The sequence below is a fragment of the Balaenoptera physalus genome, assembly GCF_965194825.1.
Source record: "Balaenoptera physalus genome assembly, chromosome: 15".
Lineage (NCBI taxonomy): Eukaryota > Metazoa > Chordata > Mammalia > Artiodactyla > Balaenopteridae > Balaenoptera > Balaenoptera physalus.
Genome location: NC_138894.1, coordinates 72,930,812 through 72,955,831, shown reverse-complemented (window position 1 = coordinate 72,955,831; position 25,020 = coordinate 72,930,812). Strand labels below are relative to the sequence as shown.

At 39.9% G+C, this 25,020-nt stretch overlaps 1 protein-coding gene and 1 long non-coding RNA gene across 4 annotated transcripts in view; one reads left to right on the top strand and one right to left on the bottom strand.

Moving 5' to 3' along the window:
* The window catches only part of XDH (xanthine dehydrogenase), a 66,331-nt gene extending 64,683 nt beyond the window's left edge, over positions 1–1,648 (bottom strand). For all 3 annotated transcript variants that reach the window (XM_082426970.1, XM_082426971.1, XM_082426972.1), the window contains exon 1: positions 550–1,648. In XM_082426970.1, the coding sequence (XP_082283096.1) occupies positions 550–591 (42 nt within the window). In that variant the 5' untranslated portion in view covers positions 592–1,648. The remainder of the gene's footprint in view (positions 1–549) is intronic.
* The window catches only part of LOC309643875, a 115,335-nt gene continuing 91,956 nt past the window's right edge, over positions 1,642–25,020 (top strand). Inside the window, exon 1 of the long non-coding RNA XR_014254119.1 lies at positions 1,642–4,253. This is a non-coding gene — a long non-coding RNA (uncharacterized lncRNA). The remainder of the gene's footprint in view (positions 4,254–25,020) is intronic.

Below are 25,020 nucleotides of genomic sequence, written 5' to 3'. Positions count from 1 at the left end.
TTGCCACAAGATGTCAGTATACGTCCTCACACAACTTAGCTGTTACATTTACACCGATGAAATATCAGACTCAAAGCTGTGTACATCTTATACCCTGAGATTAGCAAGAAAACACCTTCCTGCTCCTTTTCTCGGTAAAGAAAGCAACAAGAGCCTTAGGATACATTTGATTAAACACAGAAACGGAGACGACCTCCAATCTCACCTAGAACCCTGTCCACCTTTCTCAGCTTCCTGCCAATGTCTCTATTACCGAGAAGAGGTTGCAGGGAGGACGGGTGGAACTCACAGACGCCTTTCTTCTCGCTTCCCTCCCCATCACCCCCTTTGCCCTGTGAGTATCTTGACTGTGTTCTAACCCTGAGAAGGTCTTCTTTCCCCAGTGTTACCCCAAATGCAGCAACAGCTTTGAAGGAAGAGAGAGAAAGAGAGAAGGCGAACAAATGAGGGAGAACACAAAAGAGAGAGAACAAGAACAGGTCTTTTCCAGAGGACACACATCCCTCCCGGGGATCAGGGAAACCAGAGAAAAGGTCAGCTTCTGCTTACCTTTTTGCCATTCACAAAGAAAACCAACTCATCTGCTGTCATTGTCACGGGTTGGGGGTCCCTGAACTCCAGGTACCGTATGCCCAAGAGGCACTGCCAGTTATTACTGCTCTGCAACTTGAAAAATACGCCTCCCCAAAAAATGAAATGAAGTCAGCCGATGGGAGGGACCAAGCTCAGAGCTTCGGGGCATGGAGAGTTCTTGGCAAAAGCCACCCGTTTACATAATCAAGGAAAATGCAGTCACACACAGCAAATCACACCCTCAACACCTGTGTCGAAGAGCACAGAGGAAGACACAGGCAGATATCAGCAAGGAGGATGCCTTGGTGCCAGATGACTGGGGGTCTTAGGCGCCACCCTCACAGAACCTGCTTCAACCTCCCACTTGCTGAAGACGGAGAAGGCGGAAGGGCCACAGTCATAGTGACAGTCCCGGCAATAGAGATGATTCACACCCTCCGCGTCTACACTTGTCATTTTACCATTGAGGTTTACAGCAACCCAGACTCAGAACTTACATGCAGGACTCATTCTCCCAGAGCCTGGAGGGGTCTGGAGTCATAAGAGGCAAAGTCCAGTTATTCAGATGCAAAATCTTGCATTTGACCTCAGCAGGTCTCTTATCACTTTCAGAACTCACTTATTTTCATCCTGTAAATGGGCAAATGAATGACATCAAGAGCAAAAGGCTGAGTGACAAATGATGTATTTTTGGAAGTGCTTCGTAAATAAGCAAACAACCAAAATTTTTATTACTATTGCAAATGTATTCTCAACAGCACAGCAAAAATAATCCTGAAAACAAACCACTTCTGAGGTTTTCCTTTTGTTTCTCTCAGGGAAATACCCTTGATTAAATTGTCAGAATAACTCATAAAAATATTTCAAAATACTGTACCAAATAAAATGTGCATATCACATAGGCATAGGCCAAATTAATACAGAGCTGAAAACCTTCCCCCATCCGGTGTCCATTAACTCCTGGTGTAAACACACATGCATATCACCTACCCGGGCAGCACCAATGGGCTCTAAAGTCCAGCGCCGAACTGCCCCTCCCAACTCTCTCTTTCTCTCTCACAGACACACACACACACACACACACACACACACACACACACAACAGCATTCTCTCTGGTCTTCTTCTACTAAGCTAGCCTCTGTGAAGTAGGTCACTTCCCCTACACCCCTTGAAAAATATGAGCGGGGAAGAAAGCAGTATTGGGCAGATGTGCTTGGTACAGGAATAATCTAGAGAAACTGAAGACTGCCAGGACAACCACCATGTTATCAACACAATGCCCCTCTCCACAACAGACTTTATTTAAGCAGGAGATGAAATTCCACTTGTAGGGTGGCTAATCATCCCAATTTGTCCCCAACTGTCTTGGTTTTAGCACTAAATCCTGGCAAATCCCTCAGTCCAAGGCAAACTAGGATGATTGGTCAGCATAAAACAGTGGTTCTTAACTGGGGAAGGGACATCTTCATCCCAGGAGCCTTTTTGGTAATGTCCGGGGATACGTTTTGTTGACAGAAATAATCAATAATCAATTAATAATAATCATAGAAGAGAGTTTTATTTGAACCAAACTGAGGACTACACTCCAGGAGACAGTGTCTCCGATAGTTCCAGAGAAACATGGTTTTCAGAACAGTTTTATACCTTGTTGGAAAAAAGAACATCTAACATGACAAGAGTACATCCCTTCGTGGTTTCAGAAAAGACAGATCAGCACATACACAGCGAGTCAGTAAAGCCCTGGCACCTAGGAAAGGAGACTTACCATCAAAGGAGTACCAGCACTGGTGTCCCAGGAAGGGATGCATTTACTATTTATCTTTAAAATGGACAGTTTTACTTCTGGTCAATGCAGCCTTTTCTTTATCAATTAAAGCAGGTGTACAACGTATATTTAATAGGTCACAAAACAGGCTGTTCTAGTTAGTATAAATTTAAATCATGTATATGCCAGAATGACTTCCCCATACCTCAATATGTGAACATTTCTTCCATCATTTCCTTTTTTTGATTGAATAAAATCTTTCAAAAGAAAGCAGTGATGACCAAAATATTTGTCCCTTGATGCCAGAGTGGTTGCTGCCTGTCCAGCATGGCCCTCAGTGCTAGGACTTCCTCTCTTTTTCTTTTTTCTAGGAAAAGAGTTGCCTAATTATTCTCATTGGGGAGTAATTAATTAATCAACCAAAGTAAACACAGAGGTATATGATGATGGATAAACGTAGGCTATATTATCAATTATATCAAATTGTTGCACAAACTTTATACATGTGTTTGGAGCAGTCAACTTAGAGCAAACAGTGATACATGTCGTGAGTACCTTGACAGCTAGGAAAAGAATAATAATACATACTACAACAATGACAATCATCTATAAAGCAAAGCAGGAAAAAAAAGACCGATTACTGAAGGAAGCTAACCAAAGAGGTTATTTAAAGGGTTAGTTTCCCACACATCTTTTAGCCTTTTTGCCTTTTGGGAATTTTTTTTCTAAGTGTATGCCTCCTTTTCCACAGGTGTTGATATAAGTGCAACAAGTAACGTGAGCAATAGCACAACAACTCTTGTTAAGCCAGCAGAAAATCTAAGGCAACCTTGTTATCAAATACTACTTGGGCGAAGGAGTTTAGGGCTGTCTGTTGTGCTGCAATGCTTTTTTCAGTGTCCTCAGCTATTTGACCAATGGTGACTGATAGATTTCTGATCATCTCTCTGCTTACATATACTCCTGCACTACGAATTGAGATTCCCAAAAGACTTTCCCACCAGGTATCTTGGTATCCTGCTAAAATGGATCTCTTGACTCTGTAATGAACAGAGAAAGGAGGTTCATCTATTGCCTTATATAGAAACAACAGGGTAGCATAATGTACCAGTAAACATAATGATTCTATTTGCCAGCTATTAAGACATCTATATGCCCATCTTTGGGAAAGTGGGTCAATTCTAATACCACATGCTAAGATAAAACCTGGGGAAGCACAAGCAGTCTCATTGATAGCCTTGTTAATTGGAAGTTTTCTTAACATAGTATTAAACCATGGATCATTTTTCTTGCAGCTTTTCCAAAAGCTATCTGTATGGCATTTGACATTTAAGAGTAGCTGGCATAATTTACTCGTGTTTTTCTCTTTAAGACATCTGTTAATTAAGTGAGGAACAGAGTGAAGCAGTCCTAGGGTATGTTGTATCTGGTCTCTAAAGACTGAGGACAGTATCAGACAAGGGATGGACACATTAATATGTTGAAGAATTTGAACCTGAAATGTTAGGCCAGAGAGAGGCCATTCTAGATGAGTGGTAATGTTTGGAACATCAGAAGTCAGTGACAGGTATTAAGAGGGGCCTAAATCAGTCTTGTATTCACTGAAGAGTTTGATGACAGATCCAACAATCTGTTAAATTGCCCTCAGTAGCTATACTCTGTGACAACTTTACTAGACAATATTCTTTTCATCCTGTACATTGGGGCAAAAGCATAGCTAGAAATAAAACAATAATTTTCAATTTGATAGAGAGATAAACATTTGGTAAACAGTTCAATTGAACTGGTAGAGCAAGTCTTACAGGCTGGGTCCAGATACTTGGGTCTGTTGCCTACCACTGATGTCTTCTTCTCATCTTGGTTTGATGGTACTTGCCTCAGTCAGTGAAAGCCAGGTCAGAAATAGGTGTCAAAGTCCACTTGGGTGGAGGGGACTTTTTTAAATGAGAGATGTGAATCCATGAGTCAGTAATAGTTCTGACAAAAAAATCACTAAAATTACCATTATATTTATCAGTTCATTCAATACCATGTAACTAATTCTTGTCCTTCTTGAGTCCAATATTTCCTTTAGTTCTGTTGATCTTGTCTGATGATTGAAGGCAATAGTGTCAATGATAATTTCAAGAAGTTTGCAAGGGTTTTGTTAAGGCTCCTACAATTTATGCAGGAAAGTGGGTGCATTGATCACTGGAGACTGTGGAAGGTATACCCCAAGTAGAAAACATTTTCTAACACTTTTGTTGTCATTGTGAGGGCACCAGCCTTGCAGTAAGGGAAGGCTTTAACCCATCAAATGAAAAATGGAGTTTGCCAGGGATCCAGGAAGATCCAAGCAGTCGTCTTGGGTTTCCCAAGACCCAACTATTTAATTTACAGCTATTCCTCACTCATCTCAATTTCTCTGATTTAGAAGCAGGCTGTTGCCATGTTACAAGGACATCAGGATGGCAAAAGTCTGACAGTGTGGGGTTAATTTTTTGCAGAAGTAGAATGGACTTTATACATGCCATAATCTTTACAGATTCTGTTGTTTTTGCCTTTGCATGAAAGTCTGCTGGGCATTTCCCTTATACTTGAGTTCAGTCCCTTTAGTGTGAGCCTCAATTTTGATGACAGATAACATTTTATGTCAGGACATATAAGACTTCCAGGAATTTCACATAATTTCTGGAACACTTATAATGCATGTAAGTGTCTGCAACACTTAAAATGCATATGTAGGGTCCATATGTATGGACACCACATAAAGAAAGCTGAATATTACTTTTTATTACTACATAAAGAAAGCTGAATATTTTATTTATTGACAGTGTTTCCCATGACAACATGCCTAATTAGTTTAATATCTCTCTTTTTATAAGGAGAGAAAAATATCTCAAAGTTAGTTCTAAACCAAAAGACTTCATTTAGAATTTGAGTTTGGGAAAGTTTTTCAAAGATAACAAAAAGGTTTTTAAAACAGTCAAATAAGTCACTGTGAAAAAAATGTTTAGTCATTCACTTAGCCAAAGTGACAATAAAATATTTCAAAGACAAATACAGAAAGACAACAGATTGCTTAAAATGTAAAGAAAGTTTTACAATCCGTTATCAAAACAGATCAATATTCCAAGAAAACTTTGTCCTCCTAACAGGGAGAGAACCAAATTCTAGTTTTGCAGCAGCTTACCTTTAAATTCAATCTCATCTTAGCCAGTCCTGACCACCACTTTTCTCAGGGTGCCTTTTCCACAAACCTCCCACAACATTCTATATCCAAATTTGTCTCTTATTTTCTTTCTCATTAGAAATAACCAGATTCAGGACAAAGTCACTTTCTTTTTACCTTAACAAAATGCACTTCCATTCCTCATATCTTTTTTTACTGGAATCACACATCCTACTTTCCTTGCATATTGAAATGTTTCTCTTATTTTTCTAGTATGTTTAATTACATATATGTTACAATTTTTAACCCTTAAGAACCTCAATCGCTAGCAAAAAACCAAGAAGCAACAATTGCGAACTGTCTGTATACCAGCATTTCCTGACTGGCAAACTTATGTACATATTCCATAACCTCTAGAAACATACATAATCTCACAGCATAATTTCTTTCCTCAATGTGGTACAAGATGTGTGTCCAATAAACTAAACATTTTTAGTTTTTCTCTAATAAAAGACAAAAGTAGGTAAACATTGACTTGCTTAGCATTAATGTTTCAGTATTTTATCTTATTAAAAATGATCTAGATATTAAATGAATTCCCATCATCAAACTTAACTTAGCAAAACTCTAAAGTTTCAAGTAAACAAAAATCTGGAGAAACTATTTTTAAGTAAACATACCATAAAACATAATTATTCTTAAAGAATCTACCTAAAAACCATTTATTTCTATTTTATTACTTATGAAAGTATCATCATACCAAGTTAATTTTCTTATTGACCAATTTTCCAACAGAGATAACAGGAGTCTATTGACTTCCCATAAACCCAGGTACAATTAAAGTATTATTCTAATGTTGATGACTCTAAAAACATGTCTGTATTAATTATACCAACAACTTAAACTAACTTTAATACTGAATATTAATTTAATATTGAATATCTCCCAGATCTCATGAACCCAAAAGTCCTTTGAGTAAATTTCTATTATATTTCTGAGAATTTATATAAACACCTATTTGTTTAAGCTATTTAAATAGAGATCTTTTACAAATTAATTTTGATAATACCACCTGAAGGTAGAGACATATCATGTCTATGACATATACATAGACATACATACATCCAGATATACACAGACAGAGATCTCATAGTTTTCCTACTTGAGTCTGAAAAGGTCTCTTCTCCCTTTTTTTTGTTTGTTTGTTTGTTTGTTTCAAGTTTTAGGTTCTACTGATTAAGCCAAGGCCATAGTCTCAGGAGATGTAGGCTATGTTTACATTTCAAGGACATGGTAAAAGTTATAACTTCAAGGTTTCTCCTAGAAATACTTTTGTTCCCTATGGGTCAGAATTTTGAAAAGATATTATATCAAGCCAGCTTTATTTTCTAGCTGCATATGTAAAAACCAGTTTCAAAATGTCAAAAGAGCCCCATCCTGGTCATTTTAGGGCCAGATAAGTACTTGATAGTACTGTATTGGTTCAGTACCAACGGTACATGAACCCAGCTGGAGTTCTAGTGGGTGGCTGCCCATCTGGGAGATGGTAGGCTTTGGAAGTACTGTTTACCTTTTACTTTCATTTTATTTGTAAGGTCTTAACAATTTCGAAGGACAGTGTAGGGAATGAGAAGTGTGCTACATTTTTTAATTTTTCAAAGAACCTCCATAGTGGCTGTATCAATTTACATTCCCACCAACAGTTCAAGAGGGTTCCCTTTTCTCCACACCTTCTCCAGCATTTACTGTTTGTAGATTTTTTGATGATGGCCATTCGGACCACTGTGAGGTGATACCTCATTGTAGATTTGATTTGCATTTCTCTAATGATTAGTGATGTTGAGCATCCTTTCATGTGTTTGTTGGCAATCTGTATATCTTCTTTGGAGAAATGTCTATTTAGGTCTTCTGCCCATTTTTGGATTGGGTTGTTTGTTTTTTTGATATTGAGCTGCATGAGCTGCTTGTATATTTTGGAGATTAATCCTTGTCAGTTGCTTCGTCTGCAAATATTTTCTCCCATTCTGAGGGTTGTCTTTTCGTCTTGTTTATGGTTTCCTTTGCTGTGCAAAAGCTTTTAAGTTTCATTAGGTCCCATTTGTTTATTTTTGCTTTTATTTCCATTTCTCTAGGTGGTGGGTCAAAAAGAATCTTGCTGTGATTTATGTCATAGAGTGTTCTGCCTATGTTTATCTCTAAGGGTTTTATAGTATCTGGCTTTACATTTAGGTCTTTAATCCATTTTGAGTTTATTTTTGTGTATGGTGTTAGGAAGTGTTCTAATTTCATTCTTTACATGTAGCTGTCCAGCTTTCCCAGCACCACTTATCAAAGAGGCTGTCTTTTCTCCATTGTATATTCTTGCCCCCTTTACCAAAGATAAGGTGACCATATGTGTATGGGTTTATCTCTGGGCTTTCTATCCTGTTCCATTGATCTATATTTTTGTTTTTGTGCCAGTACCATACTGTCTTGATAGTGTAGCTTTGTAATATAGTCTGAAGTCAGGGAGCCTGATTCCTCCAGCTCTGTTTTTCTTTTCCAAGATTGCTTTGGCTATTTGGGGTCTTTTGTGTTTCCATACAAATTGTGAAATTTTTTGCTCTAGTTCTGTAAAAAATGCCATTGGCAGTTTGATAGGGATTACATTGAATCTGTAGATTGCTTTGGGTAGTATAGTCATTTTCGCAATGTTGATTCTTCCAGTCCAAGAACATGGTATAGCTCTCCATCTGTTTGTTTCATCTTTAATTTCTTTCATCATTGTCTTATAGTTTTCTGCATACAGGTCTTTTGTCTCCCTAGTTTGGTTTATTCCTAGGTATTTTATTCTTTTTGTTGCAGTGGTAAATGGGAGCGGTTCCTTAATTTCTCTTTCAGATTTTTCATCATTAGTGTATAGGAATGCAAGAGATTTCGGTGCATTAATTTTGTATCCTGCTACTTTACCAAATGCATTGATTAGCTCTAGTATTTTTCTGGTAGCATCTTTAGGATTCTCTATGTATAGTATCATGTCATCTGCGAACAGTGGCAACTTTATTTCTTTTTTTCCAATTTGGATTCCTTTTATTTCTTTTTCTTCTCTGATTACTGTGGCTAAAACTTCCAAAACTATGTTGAATAATAGTGGTGAGAGTGGGCATCCTTGTCTTGTTCCTGATCTTAGAGGAAATGCTCTCAGTTTTTCACCTTTGAGAACGATATTGGCTGTGGGTTTATCATATACAGCCTTTATTATGTTGAGGTAAGTTCCCTCTATGCCTACTTTCTAGAGAGTTTTTATCATAAATGGGTGTTGAATTTTGTCAAAAGCTTTTTCTGCATCTATTATCATATGGTTTCTGCCCTTCAGTTTGTTAATATGGTGTATCACATTGATTGATTTGCATATATTGAAGAATCCTTGCATTCCTGGGATAAACCCCACTTGATCATGGTGTAAGATCCTTTTAAGGTGCTGTTGGATTCTGTTTGCTAGTATTTTGTTGAGGATTGTTGCATCTATGTTAATCAGTGATACTGGCCTGTAGTTTTCTTTTTTTGTGACATCTTTGTCTGATTTTGGTATCAGGGTGATGGTGGCCTTGTAGAATGAGTTTGGGAGTTTTCCCCCCTCTATTATATTTTGGAAGAGTTTGAGAAGAATAGGTGTTAGCTCTTCTCTAAATGTTTGATAGAATTCACCTGTGAAACCACCTGGTCCTTGGCTTCTGTTTGTTGGAAGATTTTTAATCACAGTTTCAATTTCAGTGCTTGTGATTTGTCTGTTTATATTTTCTATTTCTTCCTGGTTCAGTCTCGGAAGGTTGTACTTTTCTAAGAATTTGTCCATTTCTTCCAAGTTGTCCATTTTATTGGCATATCGTTGCTTGTAATAATCCCTCATGAGTCTTTGTATTTCTGCAGTGTCAGTTGTTACTTCTCCTTTTTCATTTCTAATTCTGTTGATTTGAGTCTTCTTCCTTTTTTTCTTGATGAATCTGGCTAATGTTTTATCAATTTTGTTTATCTTCTCAAAGAACCAGTTTTTAGTTTTATTGATCTTTGCTATTGTTTCCTTCATTTCTTTTTCATTTATTTCTGATCTGATATTTATGATTTCTTTCCTTCTTCTAACTTTGGGGTTTTTTTTGTTGTTCTTCTTCTTCTTTCTCTAATTGCTTTAAGTGTAAGGTTAGGTTGTTTATTTGAAATTTTTCTTGTTTCTTGAGGTAAGATTGTATTGCTATAAACTTCCCTCTTAGAACTGCTTTTGCTGCATTGCATAGGTTTTGGGTCATTTTTTTTAAATTGTCATTTGTTTCTAGGTATTTTTTGATTTCCTCTTTGATTTCTTCAGTGATCTCTTGGTTATTTAGTGGCATATTGTTTAGCTTCCTTGTGTTTGTATTTTTTACAGGTTTTTTTCCCTGTAATTGATACCTAGTCTCATAGCATTGTGGTCAGAAAAGATACTTGATATAATTTCAATTTTCTTAAATTTACCAAGGCTTGATTTGTGACCCAAGAGATGATCTATCCTGCAGAATGTTCCATAAGCACTTGAGAAGAAAGTGTATTCTGTTGTTTTTGGATGGATTGTCCTACAAATATCAATTAAGTTCATATTGTTTAATGTGTCATTTAAAGCTTGTGTTTCCTCACCATATGACCCAGCAATCCCACTACTGGGCATATACCCTGAGAAAGCATAATTCAAAAACAGTCATGTACCACAATGTTCATTGCAGCAGTATTTACAATAGCCAGGACATGGAAGCAACCTTGGTGCCCATCCACAGATGAATGGATAAAGAAGGTGTGGCACATATATACAATGGAATATTACTCAGCCAGAAAAAGAAACAAAATTGAGTTATTTGTAGTGAGGTGGATGGACATAGAGTCTGTCATACAGAGTGAAGTAAGTCAGAAAGAGAAAAACAAATACCATATGGTAACACCTATATATGGAATCTAAACAAAAAAAAACAATTGGTTCTGATGAACCTAGGGGCACGACAGGAATAAAGACACAGATGCAGAGAATGGACTTGAGGACATGAGTATGGGGACAGGTAAGCTGGGACGAAGTGATAGAGTAGCATTGACATATATACAATACCAAATGTAAAATAAATAGCTAGTGGGAAGCAGCTGCATAGCACAGGGAGGTCAGCTCAGTGCTTTGTGACCACCTAGAGGGGTGGGATAGGGAAGGTGGGAGGGAGATGCAAGGGGAAGGGGATATAGGGATATATGTATACATATAGCTGATTCACTTTGTTATACAGCAGAAACTAACACAGCATTGTAAAGCAATTATACTCCAATAAAGATGTTTTAAAAAAAAAGAATGCTATGACAGTACATCAGGTCATACTGACTGCTACCTTTCCTTGTAATATTCATCTGCCATACCCTGGTCATTGTTCCTTGAATGTCTTAGCAACTAGATTATTGTTACTTTTTCCAATGCTATCCCAGTTGTAATTCTTGGTGATTTTTATAACTCATTTAGATTATTTCTCCAACATATTTGCATCTAAATTTCTAGACTTTGTGTACTCCAATGGTCTCAATTTCCCCCCTTTTCAGTACCTCACAATTATGGTTTTATGATAGACTCTACTGTTATCAATAAATGTGACTAATTTCAGTTTTTTATTATACAACTCACAAGAAAGAAAGAAAGAAAGAAAGAAAGAAAGAAAGAAAGAAAGAAAGAAAGAAAGAAAGAAAAGAAAGAGAGAAAGAGAGAAAGAAAGAAAGAAAGAAAAGAAAGAAAGAAAGAAAGAAAGGATTAACTGGATGGAAATATGAAATATTAGAAAATATGTCATGAAAAAATACACAATACAAGTAATAATTAATTTTATTTAACAATAATAACAAAAACACCAACACCGATTTCTAATTGTGGGTTTAAGCAAAACAACATAAATATAAATAATAAATTAGTAATGCAAATTTTTTAAAGTGATTGCAACTACAAAGCTCTAAATCTTTGTATTATTAGGGGTGTGGATAAACTTTATATTTCAAGTTAGAATGCTTGTTAAAATATTAAAACTGCCTAAGAAGAGAAAAAGAATAATATGTATAATTTGCAAAATAAAATCTAAAAAATATTCAAGTAAAAAATGCAGAGGAAGGCAAGGAAGAATAAAAGTTTTTATAAATCAGAATGAAACAGCAGAAATGAATAAAAAGAAGAAAACATGACTCTAGAGAGAAAAGATAAATGAAAGTCTAAAGTGAATATGTTAGTTGTCAAAACAAAATGATTTGCATGACAGAATAAAATTTGCTAAAGGCTTTATTCAGCTGGTGAGCATCAAGGTTACTGGAAGACCAGATGATTCCGGCATTTAGGTAGGATCAGGCTTTTTATAGGACAAGGGAAAGTAGAGTAAGGGAGGTTTTGGCTTGGCAGAAAATTTTAACTTTAACTGAAACTTAAAAAAAAAAAAGAGGGCTTCACTGGTGGTGCAGTGGTTGAGAATCTGCCTGCCAATGCAGGGAACATGGGTTCGAGCCCTGGTCTGGGAAGATCCCACATGCGGAGCATCTGGGCCACAACTACTGAGCCTGCGCGTCTGGAGCCTGTGCTCTGCAACAAGAGAGGCCACGATAGTGAGAGACCCGCGCACCGCGATGAAGAGTGGCCCCCGCTTGCCACAACTAGAGAAAGCCCTCGCACAGAAACGAAGACCCAACACAGCCAAAATAAATAAATAAATAAATAATAATTAAAGGTGCTAATAATTAAAAAAAAAAAAAAAAAGAAGTGTGCTACTTGTGAGCTTAGCTCATCAAGGTGTTGCCCTCAAGTCAGTTCAGCTCTTTTGTGTCTCGGTTTCTCCAGCCAGCTGTCTAAAACCACTGTGTGGGCTCAGAGCACTGAATGACAAATTCTTATGTGCATCCCCAGGACAGCTATAAACTACATAAAGTGTCATGATGGGGTTCCTTATGGGACCACTACTCGTTATGATGATCATTTCTCAGACACTTCCTCTAGGTTGTCAGTTGCCTGAGAATGCCTCTGGTCTGGAAGGAACTAGTGTCCCTTCTTTTGAGAGCTGAATGGACTCAGTCTCATTTTGCTCTCAAACAGCTTCTTCATAATATATACATACAAATCTTTCCAATTTAAGCCAAATTTGAAAAAGAGGTCAGCCAACACATTTAACTCTAAATTTCCTTCTAGGTTTTTCCTGCCTAGGAATTCCCTCTAGGTTCCTGGGTAAGAAATCACCTCTAGGTCCCTGCCTAGGAAAGCACTCCAAAGTTTCTTCTAGGCTTTTCTTGCTTAGAAATTCTCCCTAGGTCCTTTTCACCTAGGAAATATAACAAAAATTTCTTCTAGGCTTTTCCTGCCTAGGGATTCCTCCTAGATCCTTTCTACCTAGGAATTGTACCAGTTCCACAATAAAACTTCAAGGCTTAAGATGACAACTTGAACAAAAGTCACAGGAACGTCAAACTTAAGATAAGGAGGTCCCTATATCAGGAAGAACTCACCAAAGCACCGGAAGAATTCTGTGAAGCCAGGGCGGTGGGGACTCAAGGGGTCTGTGCTTGGTACTGAGTCCAAAGTAGACTCCAGGCGACCTCAGGTGGGTTTTTCTGATAACTTGCTGACTACACAAAGTAACGTCAAAGGAAATCATCAATAATCAATCTACCATACAAATAGAAGAGAGCTTTATTCGAGCTAAACTGAGGACTATAGCCTCAGACTCTCAGATTGCTTTGAGGAACTGATCCTGAGAAGCATGGTTTTCAGCACAGTTTTATATCCTGTCAGAACAAAGAACATCAAACATGACAAGCGTACATTATTTCAAGATTTCAAAGATGACAGATCAGCATGTACACCAAAAGTCAGTACAGCCTTGGCGCCTGGGAAAGGATCCTTGTCATTGAAGTGTACTAGCACTGGTGTCTCAGGAATGGAGGCATTTAATCTTTATCTTTAAAACAGACATTTTTACTTCTGGTCAATGCACTCTTTTCTTTAATGGTTAAAGCATATGTATAATAGGTCACAAAACAGGCTGTTCTAGTTAGCATAAAGTTTAAGTTAAATCTTATATAAGCCAGAATTACTTCCCCATACCTCAATATGTGAACATTTCTTCCATCAGTTTTATTGACATGACTGGGGAAAGTTCCTACTGGTATCTAATTGATAGAGGCCAAGGATGCTACTAAACACCTTACAATGCATAGGACAGCCTCCTATAAGCAATAATTATCTGATCTAAAATGTCAATGGAGAAATCCTGCCTTAAAAGGAATAAGAGGGAAGGAGTTTGGGAGAGGTAGAGGAGTTAAGCTTGGGTAGGTGTTTTGTAATGGGTCAATTCTCCCAACAGTGCCCACACCTCTGTGATGGAGAGGCTTTTCCCCTATTCACTGATCTACCCAGCTTTACAAGACCTCCACTTCCTCCTAGCCAGTCTCTAGCCAAAGCACCAGGACACTCTCAAGGTAAAGGGGGAAGGCTGAGTAAAGAGCTCAGGTTTGGGGTTAGGTAGACAACTTGAATATTAGCTCCACCAGTTCTGTGTGACCTTTGGCAAAAATCACTCTCTTGGCTTCAATATCCTTATCTATGAAATGGGGCTAACTATACCAGCTGTGTAGGAATCCACACTGGTGAGAATTAAATGAGGCAGAGGTTAGATGTTTTACCCATAGTAAGTACTCAACATATACTTTTGTCCCAAAGTATCTGTGGTGGATTTTTTCCAGATACCAAAATCCACAGATGCTCAAGTCCCTTATGTAAAATGGCTAGAGTACAATGAATACAGTCAGCTCTTCATATCCCTAATCACAGTTTAGCATATGCGGATTCAACCAATCTTGGATCAAATGTCCTGCCCTTGGTTGGTTGAATCTGTGGATTTGAAACAGGTGGATACAGAGAACTGATTGTAAGGATTGATTTACTTCCCACTCAGCCAATCATTAGCCTCCTTCTCTTATCTGGAGAAGAAATTCCACTGTTATTATGGAACAATTCAATAAGGGCTTATGTTGTCATTCAGATTTTATTTCTGTAATAACTAGTTTCTATAAAACTGAGATGTAACAAAACTTTGACATATTGATACTTTGACTTAGTATGATTACTTCTAATTCAGAAGAATATTTGTGACCATGTCTTTCTCTGCAATTTTTCAAGATGCTGTAAATTAGGTCTTCCCCAAGCTGAAGACCTTCTGTATATGCTTTCAACGTTGGGATGCATTCTCAAATTTGGGCTGAATAACAGGATTTCATGGTCTTGAAATAGGCCAACTATAACTTACATGACATTAATTTGCTTCATTTTCCTAAGGACAGCTTGGTTTATAATATGCACTGCATTGGCACGTGAGGTCCCAAAGTCCACAGAAAAGTCAGATAAACCCTGAGGCCTCCTGGACACAGACCTCTTCCTCTTGGAACAACACTGTTAGGAAATCATAAAAGATAAGAAGAGAGAAAATGCTGCCAAGAACCAAGTCATTATTTCTGGAAGAGTGAGCCCCCTTGGGGCCAAGTACTCCCTGCAAAAGAGGAAGAGCGATTCAGGAAAGCTTTGGCGTGTTCTCTGAAGGCTTAGGCTGGGTTGGGTCGACAGCTGTAGAGCCTTTGCTGCTTTTGAGTTGATTCTCTGGTAGCTTGTGCCCTGGCAGATCCCCAGTTCCCTTCAGAAGTCTCACTGCCAGCCCTTAACCTGCCTGGGCAGCAGTGCCTCTGGTCTGCTCACTCCCTCTCTTTGAATCCAGATATGCATCTTTTCTGTGTCTGACAGGCATCCCCTGTTCACTTCCTTCACTTACAACAAACTTTACTTGAAAAAATTCACCTTTCTTTCAAAATATTCCATTGTTTAGATTATTTTTTACTAAGTTGTTGGGTTTTCTGTTTTTTTTAGCTAAGACTGGTTTCCCTCTTACATACGCCCATTCTAGATGAAAGATTTTGCTATATTCTCAGAGCGTCACTGCCCAGCACCTAAGTCCTCCCTTGTTCTCCCAGATGTCTAGATTATTAACCAATCCTAATAATAGTTCTTAACAACTGAATAACATTTCTTTCACACAATGTGATATGTTTTCATCCTTATAAAAGCCCTGCAAGATGAGCAGGGAAATTATTATTATCTTCCCTTTCCAGACAAAGAAAATGGTGGTCCAATAAGTTGAGTTGCCAACTGTCTCACAGTAAGCAAGTACTGGTTTCTACACCTGTCACCCACTACCCAGCAGAGAAAGCATCTCTTTGATACTTCTTCACTAACTAGGAAGCATAAAACCCAAGATTTTTAGCATAGCACTCATGGGTACTCTCAGTCCAGCTGAAATTCAGCCTTCTGGATGTTGAAGTATTTCTCTCAGGCCTGGATGGTGAGCCCCTGAGATCAGGAGCAGAACCATTTACTACTATATTGTTGGTGCCCAGCATAGGGCCAGGTATATAAAAAGGATCAATAAATGCCCATTGAATTAAGCCCACAATGCAAGGAATGAACTGAGTTTTCAGAAATGTCTAAGCCTCTGCCTTTTGCCAAATATGGAACTCTCTCCCATCACTCCATACATTCTTAGAACCATTTATAGTCCCTCACCAACTTCTTTCCAACTAAACTTCTGTCATTGATATTAGGTAGCCAGCTAGTATTCCTCAGCATAAAGGCCACATTACTCTATTACTACTGAGAAAATCAACCCTTGATTTTCTATGTGCATCTGCGAAGTAGATCCTTTTAGAATCAACAAGGTGGTATTATCCAAAAGTGGATACAGAATCAAAACTAAAAGCACCTGAACTTCTGCCTGGGTCAATACTGCTGACAAAAAGCTCAAAAAGTAGAAAAGGCCCAGAAGCAAATGTAAACCTGCTTTATCTGTCTGCACCTATTATGTTTTCCAATAATATCTTTCAATAAACTCTATAATCTCATAATCATTGTGATGATGAAAATGTGGGCTTGTCTGGATACCAAGTAAAGTCTCTCTTTCCAATCTGAGCTGCTCCAGCACAACTCAGGAAGGAGAGTCCTTACTACTTTGCTCATTCAAAGGATCAACTCACATACACTCTGTAGGCAATATGGCCGAATGTGTACCATTAGGGAAAACTATTTTCACAATTGTTTGCAGCCCTGTTCCTCTCCCCTGATTTATTTTTCTTATTATCATCTGAAATGTTATATAATGTACTCACTTAAATGTGTATTGTCTATCTACTTGAACCTAATAGAAGTAAGTGTGGCAGACGTGTCTACCTGCCAACCAAATATTCATGCCCTCCTTTTCTAATAGAGAGTTTCTGCTGGGAAACAATTGCCAGCCAGGTGCGACATTTCCCAGCCCCCTTACATGTGGATAAAGCTATATTATTGAGTTCTGGTTAATGAAATATGGATGAAAGTGATGTTCACAATCTCCAGATTGCCATTTTCTCTCCCACTCTCTGATCGCTAATGTCAATGTCCAGGGTAATCTTGGAAGACTCACACTAAGTATAACAGAGCTTTAAGTCAGCCAAAGTCCTTAAATAAATATTGCAATGATCTGAGCTTTCTCCTCCCCTACCTTATTGCTTATTTGACTTTTTAGGAGCAAGAAATCAACTTGTATTGTATTTACCCACTGAGATTTCTGGGTTTGTCTGTTACAACATCTAGGATTACATTCACTAATACAATAAGTTCCCCAAAGACAGATGTGTTAATGTGTTTTTGTCAGTGCAAAACACTGCCTGGGCATGGTGAACACAATATTTGTTCAAGAAGTATTTTGAAATTTCTTCTTTGAAGTCTTTTGTTAGTCCCAAGAGTAATCAAATTCTCTATAAATAAGCTCAGATCTGTCTCTCTCATGTAAATGGAGCAAATGATTAAAAAGAAAGAAAGAAATATTTCTTGAATACTGAATGAACAAACGAATGAATTAGAGCAATGAGGGGACCTGGTTTTAGTTAAAGGCAAGGGAGCACAGCTCAGATGGCTGGCTTGACCCATGTGCAAAGCTGCGTGTGTAAATGATGGCCACCAAGGATTGTGGGCCCCTGAGCAGAAAACAATTTTGGTCTCCTTCCCAGATCCTTGGCCTTTAGTGTCCCCATCCTCAATTCTGTTTTAAGGATGGGCTCAGGGCAACTTCTACACAAGGCAATATTCACACACCCATCCATTTATCAACTTTAATAGGACTCTGCCCTGTCTCAGGCACTATGACAGGCTTTGGTAGGGTCAAAGAGGCTTAAAGAACACCCTCATTTTACCTTATAGGTAATCCATGATTTCTGAGCCAACATTTCAGAAACTGAACATTTCAGAACATTACCGTCCCTCCTAAATATCACCATTCCCCAAAGCAAAGATGCAGATTTCAGGCTTACATAGTGATTTTTTTTAAAATAAATTTATTTATTTTTGGTTGCGTTGGGTCTTTGTTACTGCGCGCAGGCTTTCTCTAGTTGCAGCGAGCAGGGGTTACTCTTCGTTGCAGTGTGCAGGCTTCTCATTGCGGTGGCTTCTCTTGTTGCAGAGCATGGGCTCTAGGCGCACGTGCTTCAGTAGTTGTGGCATGCAGGCTCAGTAGTTGTGGTGCACGGGCTTAGCTGCTGCGTGACATGTGGGATCTTCCCGGACCAGGGCTCGAACCCATGTCCCCTGCATTGGCATGTGGATTCTTAACCACTGCGCCACCAGGGGAGTCCCATATATATATTGATATTTTTTAAATAGTTATGATCTGAAAACTTGAGAACTTCCTTCAGACCTCCCAGGGCTGCCTCCCTAGTTTTAATGCAGTAGCCTCTGGGAAGTCAAGTCAGGGTGCCAGAGTGTATAGGAAGATCACCTGCTGTTCCCATTCTAAATCAGTCCTTGAACCAGAACTCTCCACAGGAACATAGTGTTGCTAATGATGCTATTTGCTTTGTTTTTCTTTTAAAAAAGAAGGAACACCATCTCTCCTGCTTTTTAAAAAAATCCATTAAACTACTGTTTACATCCCAAGGCATACAGCCCAAAAAGGGAGCATAGTCCCCAAAGCAATCAGGGACAGAGAGCAAGCTGGCCACCTCAGACCTGTTCTCGAGACTAAGTTCAGTCTTCCCAGTGCTCAAGGAGAGGAAAAGGAAACTGGAGCAATCTGCTGCATAGAGTCTTCCCTTCTGCACGAGTCCTTCCTGGTGGTCTTATCCATGCCTGGCCGATGCTGTCCACTGCTGATGGGACCTTCCCTTCCATCCTTTCTTGCACTTTTGGAAGAAGTCTACCCTTCTCTCCAGAGTCTTGAAAGCTAGTTGATCCTTGGCATTTGTGGATTGATATTTGAGATTTTAGCCATTTGTGGGTAATCCCAAAGTTTCATGGCATAATATTTGCCATTTTCCTGAAGTGTGAATTGTAATCTCATGAGCTATAATGCTGCATCCACATCACAGCACTCTGAGCGATTCTCATTGAGTGAGTTAAGGAGATTTCTTATACTGTTAGCTTTATTTTAGTACATTTTGTGATGACTGGAGAAATTAAGACGACCACATCTCCTCACTGATCTAGCAAGTAACCTTAAGGTCTTTTAGGAGAGTATATAGTTCTTGCTATAAATGCTGCAACGGAAGGCCTCCAGTCCTAAGGCTAGTCTACTGGTCAAAGTTAAATCACCTCCCTAGTAGGAGACATTTTGAAGAGGACAAAGATTTATGAAGCCACTAATATATGCCAAGTCCTAAATTAGGCATTCTATATGGATCTCATTTACTTTCTACAATATCCCTATAAGATAGATATCATTTCTTGTTTTCTATATGAAAAAGCTGTCTGGACTCAAAGAGGTTATGTAATTCACATGGCTGGTAAGGGGGAACCAGGATTTGAACCCAAGTTCCTCTGATTCTAGAATCTTCTGAAAGCAATAGAGAGCAGAGACTAGGCTTTCCTAGCTCAACACCACCTATTATAGGGGCTGGAGGCAGGGGAGAAACTGCTTCATTGATAAAAGTCTCACTTAACACTGAAGAGGTATCAGCAGTGAGAAACTTTGACCTTGAGAGAATCAGAGGAGTAGAGTAGGGGATGAAACAACAAGGAGAATGGTGTGCAGTATGGCAGAAGCAGGCTTGGGGCCGTTCAGGTCTGTCTTCTGAAAATACACAGACATGGTTTATATCTCTGTCTTTACTCTTACAGTCCCCATAAAGTGCTTCATAGACAGAGATCACCCAGTGAACAGAAATTGTCAGACTACAAGATGTCAGAGTACAAGAATCTTAAGGGATTCTATAATCCCAAAGGAAATGTAAAGTGTAAAAAAGTTCTAGGGAGAGAGAAGAAACAGACAGTAAGAAGTCAGTGCAATCTTAGCTGTCACCCATCTGACAATTGACTCGCTGGGGACCAAGAAAAAGGTCCCAGGTCCCAGCCTCACTCTACCAGGAGAGAAGCAGATGAAACAGGCCATGTGACTACTGTCACCACTCCTCCAGAATCCCAGGCCCAGGATGTGCAGAGAAGGGCAAAGGCAGGAGCCTTCCTGCAGGGTCTACCTGACACTTGGGCTTGGCCATTTTTCTCTAGGAGAACAAGGAAGCTTCTGGAAAACAGTATCCTTTGGTGGCTTGGTAGCTTCCTGGAGCATGAAGGGAACATGAACCTGGACGGGAAAAGTTTTAACCCCCCATAGGTGATACTTGTGGGCCTGATAGATTTAGGACATAAGGAGACAAGAAGGAAGACAGAACACCCAAAGGGAGGAAAAATAGAGTGGTTCCCAAGGATGATGAAGTTACCTCAGGGACCACTCCATGGCCTCTTAGTCTAATTTCCTACCTCTGTGATTCTTGGACGTCTTCTAGAACCAGATGATTAGCCAGACCAGAATAGTTAACAGTCCTTAGTGACCTGGCAACTATAATTTTTCAGTCTTGATCACTATCAGTGATATTAAATGTCCCCTATTCATCACCGCTATCTAATTATCACCATTATTCTGAGAATCTCATATGGAAGTAGGAACTTCCTACTTCCGGTGACAAGGATCTTGTGAATGAATCACACAGCCCCAGTAGCCATGTCTGGGTGCCAGGGAAGTAGCAGCTCCCAGGAAATGCATGAAGCACCTTGCCTGGAGGCTAAATCAGAGTGCCTCAATGGTGGGTCTGTGAGCAGAGTTTGTGAACTTGTTCCAAAAAAATAAAAGAATATCTTTTTCCAAGGCAAAATCTTCTAGCTTCCCATCCCTTTGTTATGAAACAGAGCCCTCATTCAACTGATCTAGAGAATTTTGGCAACCAAACATTGTGTTGAGATGAAGCCATGGAAAGAGTCTCAGTCTAAGAGACAAGAGACTCAGGTGACAACCAAGGATCTGTTCCTCCTTGACACTTTCAGCAAGACCCTTTCCTATCTATAAAACTCCACGTATTCTTCCAGCTCTGTCATACTAGGGTATTATGGTGTGGGATAATACTTGGACTTTTTTGTTTTTTGTTTTTGCATCCTTCTTTCCAATGGCATAGCCTGCTCAAGTGTGCAGCAGTGCTTTATATTCATGTCCTCTGAGCCTCACTCATCTCTGAGCAAGTTGTGCGTTGCTATCAGGACACTCCCAACTCTTGTGCAACATCAGTGTAGCCAGAGTGTTAAGGAAAGGAAAATAATATCAGATGATAGAAGTGCTTTAGTTTATTTTATGCTTATCATTTTCATATAACTGTTTGGACCAGGATTTCCTAATATAGAGTATCCTTGAGTAATCCTCTCCTTAGTAAGCCTCTGAAATGGTCATAACATTGTATGGCATTATGAAATATGTTGTCAGACCCTTGTCCACCAATGCATAGACTTGACTCCCTTAAAAGATCTATTGGGAGATGGAGGTGACAAGAAGTCTTCCTGCCGGCAAGGTTGGGTGCGCCTACAAAGTCAGCCCAGTAACCCTGAAAGTAGGACTCACCAAGGATAGGAGCTGCTCATCACAGCCCCACCCTGAGGCCCAAGCAAGAGGTGGCCCTGTCCTGGGCCTGCCCTTTAAAGGACGCTTCTCCATTTTTCCTGTGGTTATTCCCCTCTGCACGGGTTGAGAGGTCCTTTAGGCCTAAGGAAAGTAACCACTCATAGCCTATATCACTCCCCCTTTTATAGCATACCCTAAGTACCTGGGTTCCCACCAAATGGCCTCAGCTCACTCCAAGGCCCAATCTGGCCATTTTCCTTGGTCTATTCCTGCAAAGGAGAGCTGTGCTCTTAGTATGACCACCCCTTGGCTCCTGATATGTACAACCTGAGGTCCCCGGAGGGTGACTCCTGGGGACAGTGGGCATAGCTTGGATTTGTGAGCTGCCTTATCCACTCATCTGCCTGAGAGAAGACCATCACAGGGTGGGACAGAGCTGAGGATGGGAAGTCAAGGTGGAAAGGGGAGATGCACTATGAGGCGGGGGAGGGCAGTTCGCTGGAGAGTCCGTAAACTATAAATTAAAACCTAGCCTTCAAGGTGATTATGAATGTGCATTTGTCAAGTGAGGAGCATAGAACCTCTTGATTTAACATTTGTTAAGTTGGTTTACAACTTTTAAATACGTAAACATATAGCAAATGGACTTCCATTTGTACCCTCTCCCTGCAAATATTGGGAGTGAGTCTGGAAAGTGGTGTACTTCCAACAGCTTGTATAAATATTATTAAAGAGGAGGGAAAGTAGGTGAGCAGTGGCAAAGACTCACAACTTTAAGGGAAAACCTCTCCTAAAGCTCAAACCAATGCAAACAGAAAGATTCCAAGCGCAGTGAGAAGGACCAAGAGTCCACAGCACAGGCCACTTTGCCTTAGCATACAGGGTTGTGCCATCAGGACCCATCTGGACCCAGCCCACACAGCCCATCTTTTGGCTAATAGGCTATTCCCCAATCCCTAAACTCACCACCAAACCTCAATGTCTTTTCCCAGTTCACTCCCTCAGCTTAGAACCCCCTTTCCCCATTTCTCCCTATAATGAAATCCTTGAAAGCTCAGCTTAAATGCAGTCAGCTCCCCAAAGGCCATAGCCTCAGACTTCCACACACAACCACACCAAGGAAAATTCATTGCTCTCTCATCTATTTCCAATGTATTTTATGTCTACCTCTAGTACGGCATAAAACAGACTAGATGTTACTTTTTTTGTATCCCTAGTAGTGGTCAATCAGTATTTGTTCAATGACCTCTGCTCAGCTAGAAAGGGCTGAGGGAAAGGCACTGATTCTTCTCACATGTTTTACCTAAGTCTGCTTCCCTCCCATCCAGAGAGAAAATCATCTTAATCTCACACTTATTCTTATCGTGACACTTCTCTGCACTCGTCATCATGCCCTACGGTTTGTACAGCACTACAGCTCTTTCATGTACATCAATTCATGGTATCCTCATAAGTATTACATAATGTTATAAGCCCCATTTTCATCTGAAGAAATAGATCTGAGAGTGAGCGAACAGCAGAGTTTGAACTTGAACCCCAGGTTTTAATTCCAGTTTCAGTGCTCTTTCCTCTCTACTGGATCCCCGAGATTACGACTTAAGCACCCCCCTTGTTCTTATGACTGACAAGCTCATGTAGACCCTGGTAACTGACCAGTGCAGAGATCTAATCAACATTGGATTTGGACAAATAAGGAGTCAGGGAGGAAACCCTCAACATTTATAAAACAAAATAGTAACAACCAACAATGAAAATCCAGGGATTGGGAAGTGAGTTTGGCTTAAGTAAACCCCAGTCACCAGAAATGCTAGCTTAAGTGAAATAGGACTTTCCAGAAAACAGCAGGTCAAATGGGAGTTACTCATGGTCTGGAAATCTGTTGTGGGCAATGCTGGGTACTCTCTTATAAGAAACATTTTGAAAGGGGTTTGGAAACAGTGTTTGCTAAAGGGATGGAAGTGGTCCAGAAATGGACAAGTAAAGATTATAAGGAAAGTGAGAAAGGAAAAGTGGGGAAACTGGTTTGGGGAGAGGATGAGGAAGGAAACCAGGAAGTAGCTCAAAGAAAGCCAACCCCAGGCAGAGGGAGGATGAGCCAGGAACATCTGCCCACTCCCATGGCCTCATGGTTTCCAGTGGTATCATGCAAACCTAACTGCACCCAACCGAGTCAGCTCTGACCGGAAGGGGTAGACCACAGGCTTGACTGCTCCTACCCTACAAAAATCCCTGAAAATGTATGGCAGCAGCAGTTGGGAGGAATGGGAGGCACTGTCTGACCTGTGGGTGCCTGTGGCTGCCCCAGCAGATCCCCTTAATTATGGCATGCCTTCCAACTTGGGAAGCCCACAGTTAGTTCTGAGAAGTGTTCTGGGGAGACGGACCCCACAGCTGGTCTTTTCTTCTGGATTATGTTACCGTATTCAGTTGGACAACAGTGACGGCTCACGTGTATGAAGTAACCCAGAGAGGACTGTCTCGGGCCAGTGGCTCCAGCTGGGAGCTCTATGAATCCCTGGTTCCCTACATCAGCCCAGCACAGCTTGTGCTGGAGTAACCAACAGGAATCAGGAAAGAAGGTTTTACTATTTTGATTCCCAAGGCTTGCCCCTCTGGGCTCTTCCATCAAACTTCTATGAACTAATTTTTGTCACAAAGCAATAATTTCCAGGAGACTGAAAAATGTCCTTTAACACCAGGCCAGTAGGAAGAGCTTTCAAGAAAAAGATTCCAGGGATGAGATTTAGAGAAGGGAATGTTAAGAGCTTAGTTGTACATTTAGTTGTATGTACAACATTACTAACATACAGAGAGAGGCAGAGACAGAGAAAGACAGAGAAAGAGAAATTCAAATATTTGTGTTCAAATCCTTTGTTCTTCACTCACTAGCTCTGCACCCATGGATAAGATCCCTATGGTCTCTGAACCAACATCCCCATCTGTCTAATGGAGATAATACTTTCCTTATCTGGTGGTTGCAAGGAGAAATGTTTGTTAATTTCCAGGAATAGAGCAGGTATTCAGAAAATGTTTCCTGAAGCAGAAGTTGGAGTTTCACAGTATTTTATACTGTATTTTAGCCACTCTCCCAAGAACCTACCAGCCAGATGCATCTGTCAATAAACTGGTGATATCAGTTAGGCACTTCTTAGGGGAGAGTTCCTGAATCCCACACTGGGACACACCAGCAACCACCAGGAGGCATGAGGAGAATGAACCCCTCCTGAGAGCCTGCCTTAGGCCACACGGCTGCAGTAAGTACACAACGTCCCTTCACTTCACATGTGGGGAGCCAAGCAGAGATGGGACTAAGTCTCTGACATCCAGGACTTCAGGACCCTTAGGTCTGTTTCTATCCAAGAAAATGCTGGGTGGCCCAAAGGCAGAAGTAAGGATTTGGATGAGAGAGTCAAGGCACACTTATATTAGATGTAAAATATCTTCTTCCATGCAATCTCATTCTCTCTTCACCAAGTCATAAATACCTAATCTCTGCATTTTGTTCCTGATTCCTTACCGCCCCACTGCATTTGGACCCAGAAGTATGACTTCTGAAGCCTGAAGAGATACAACC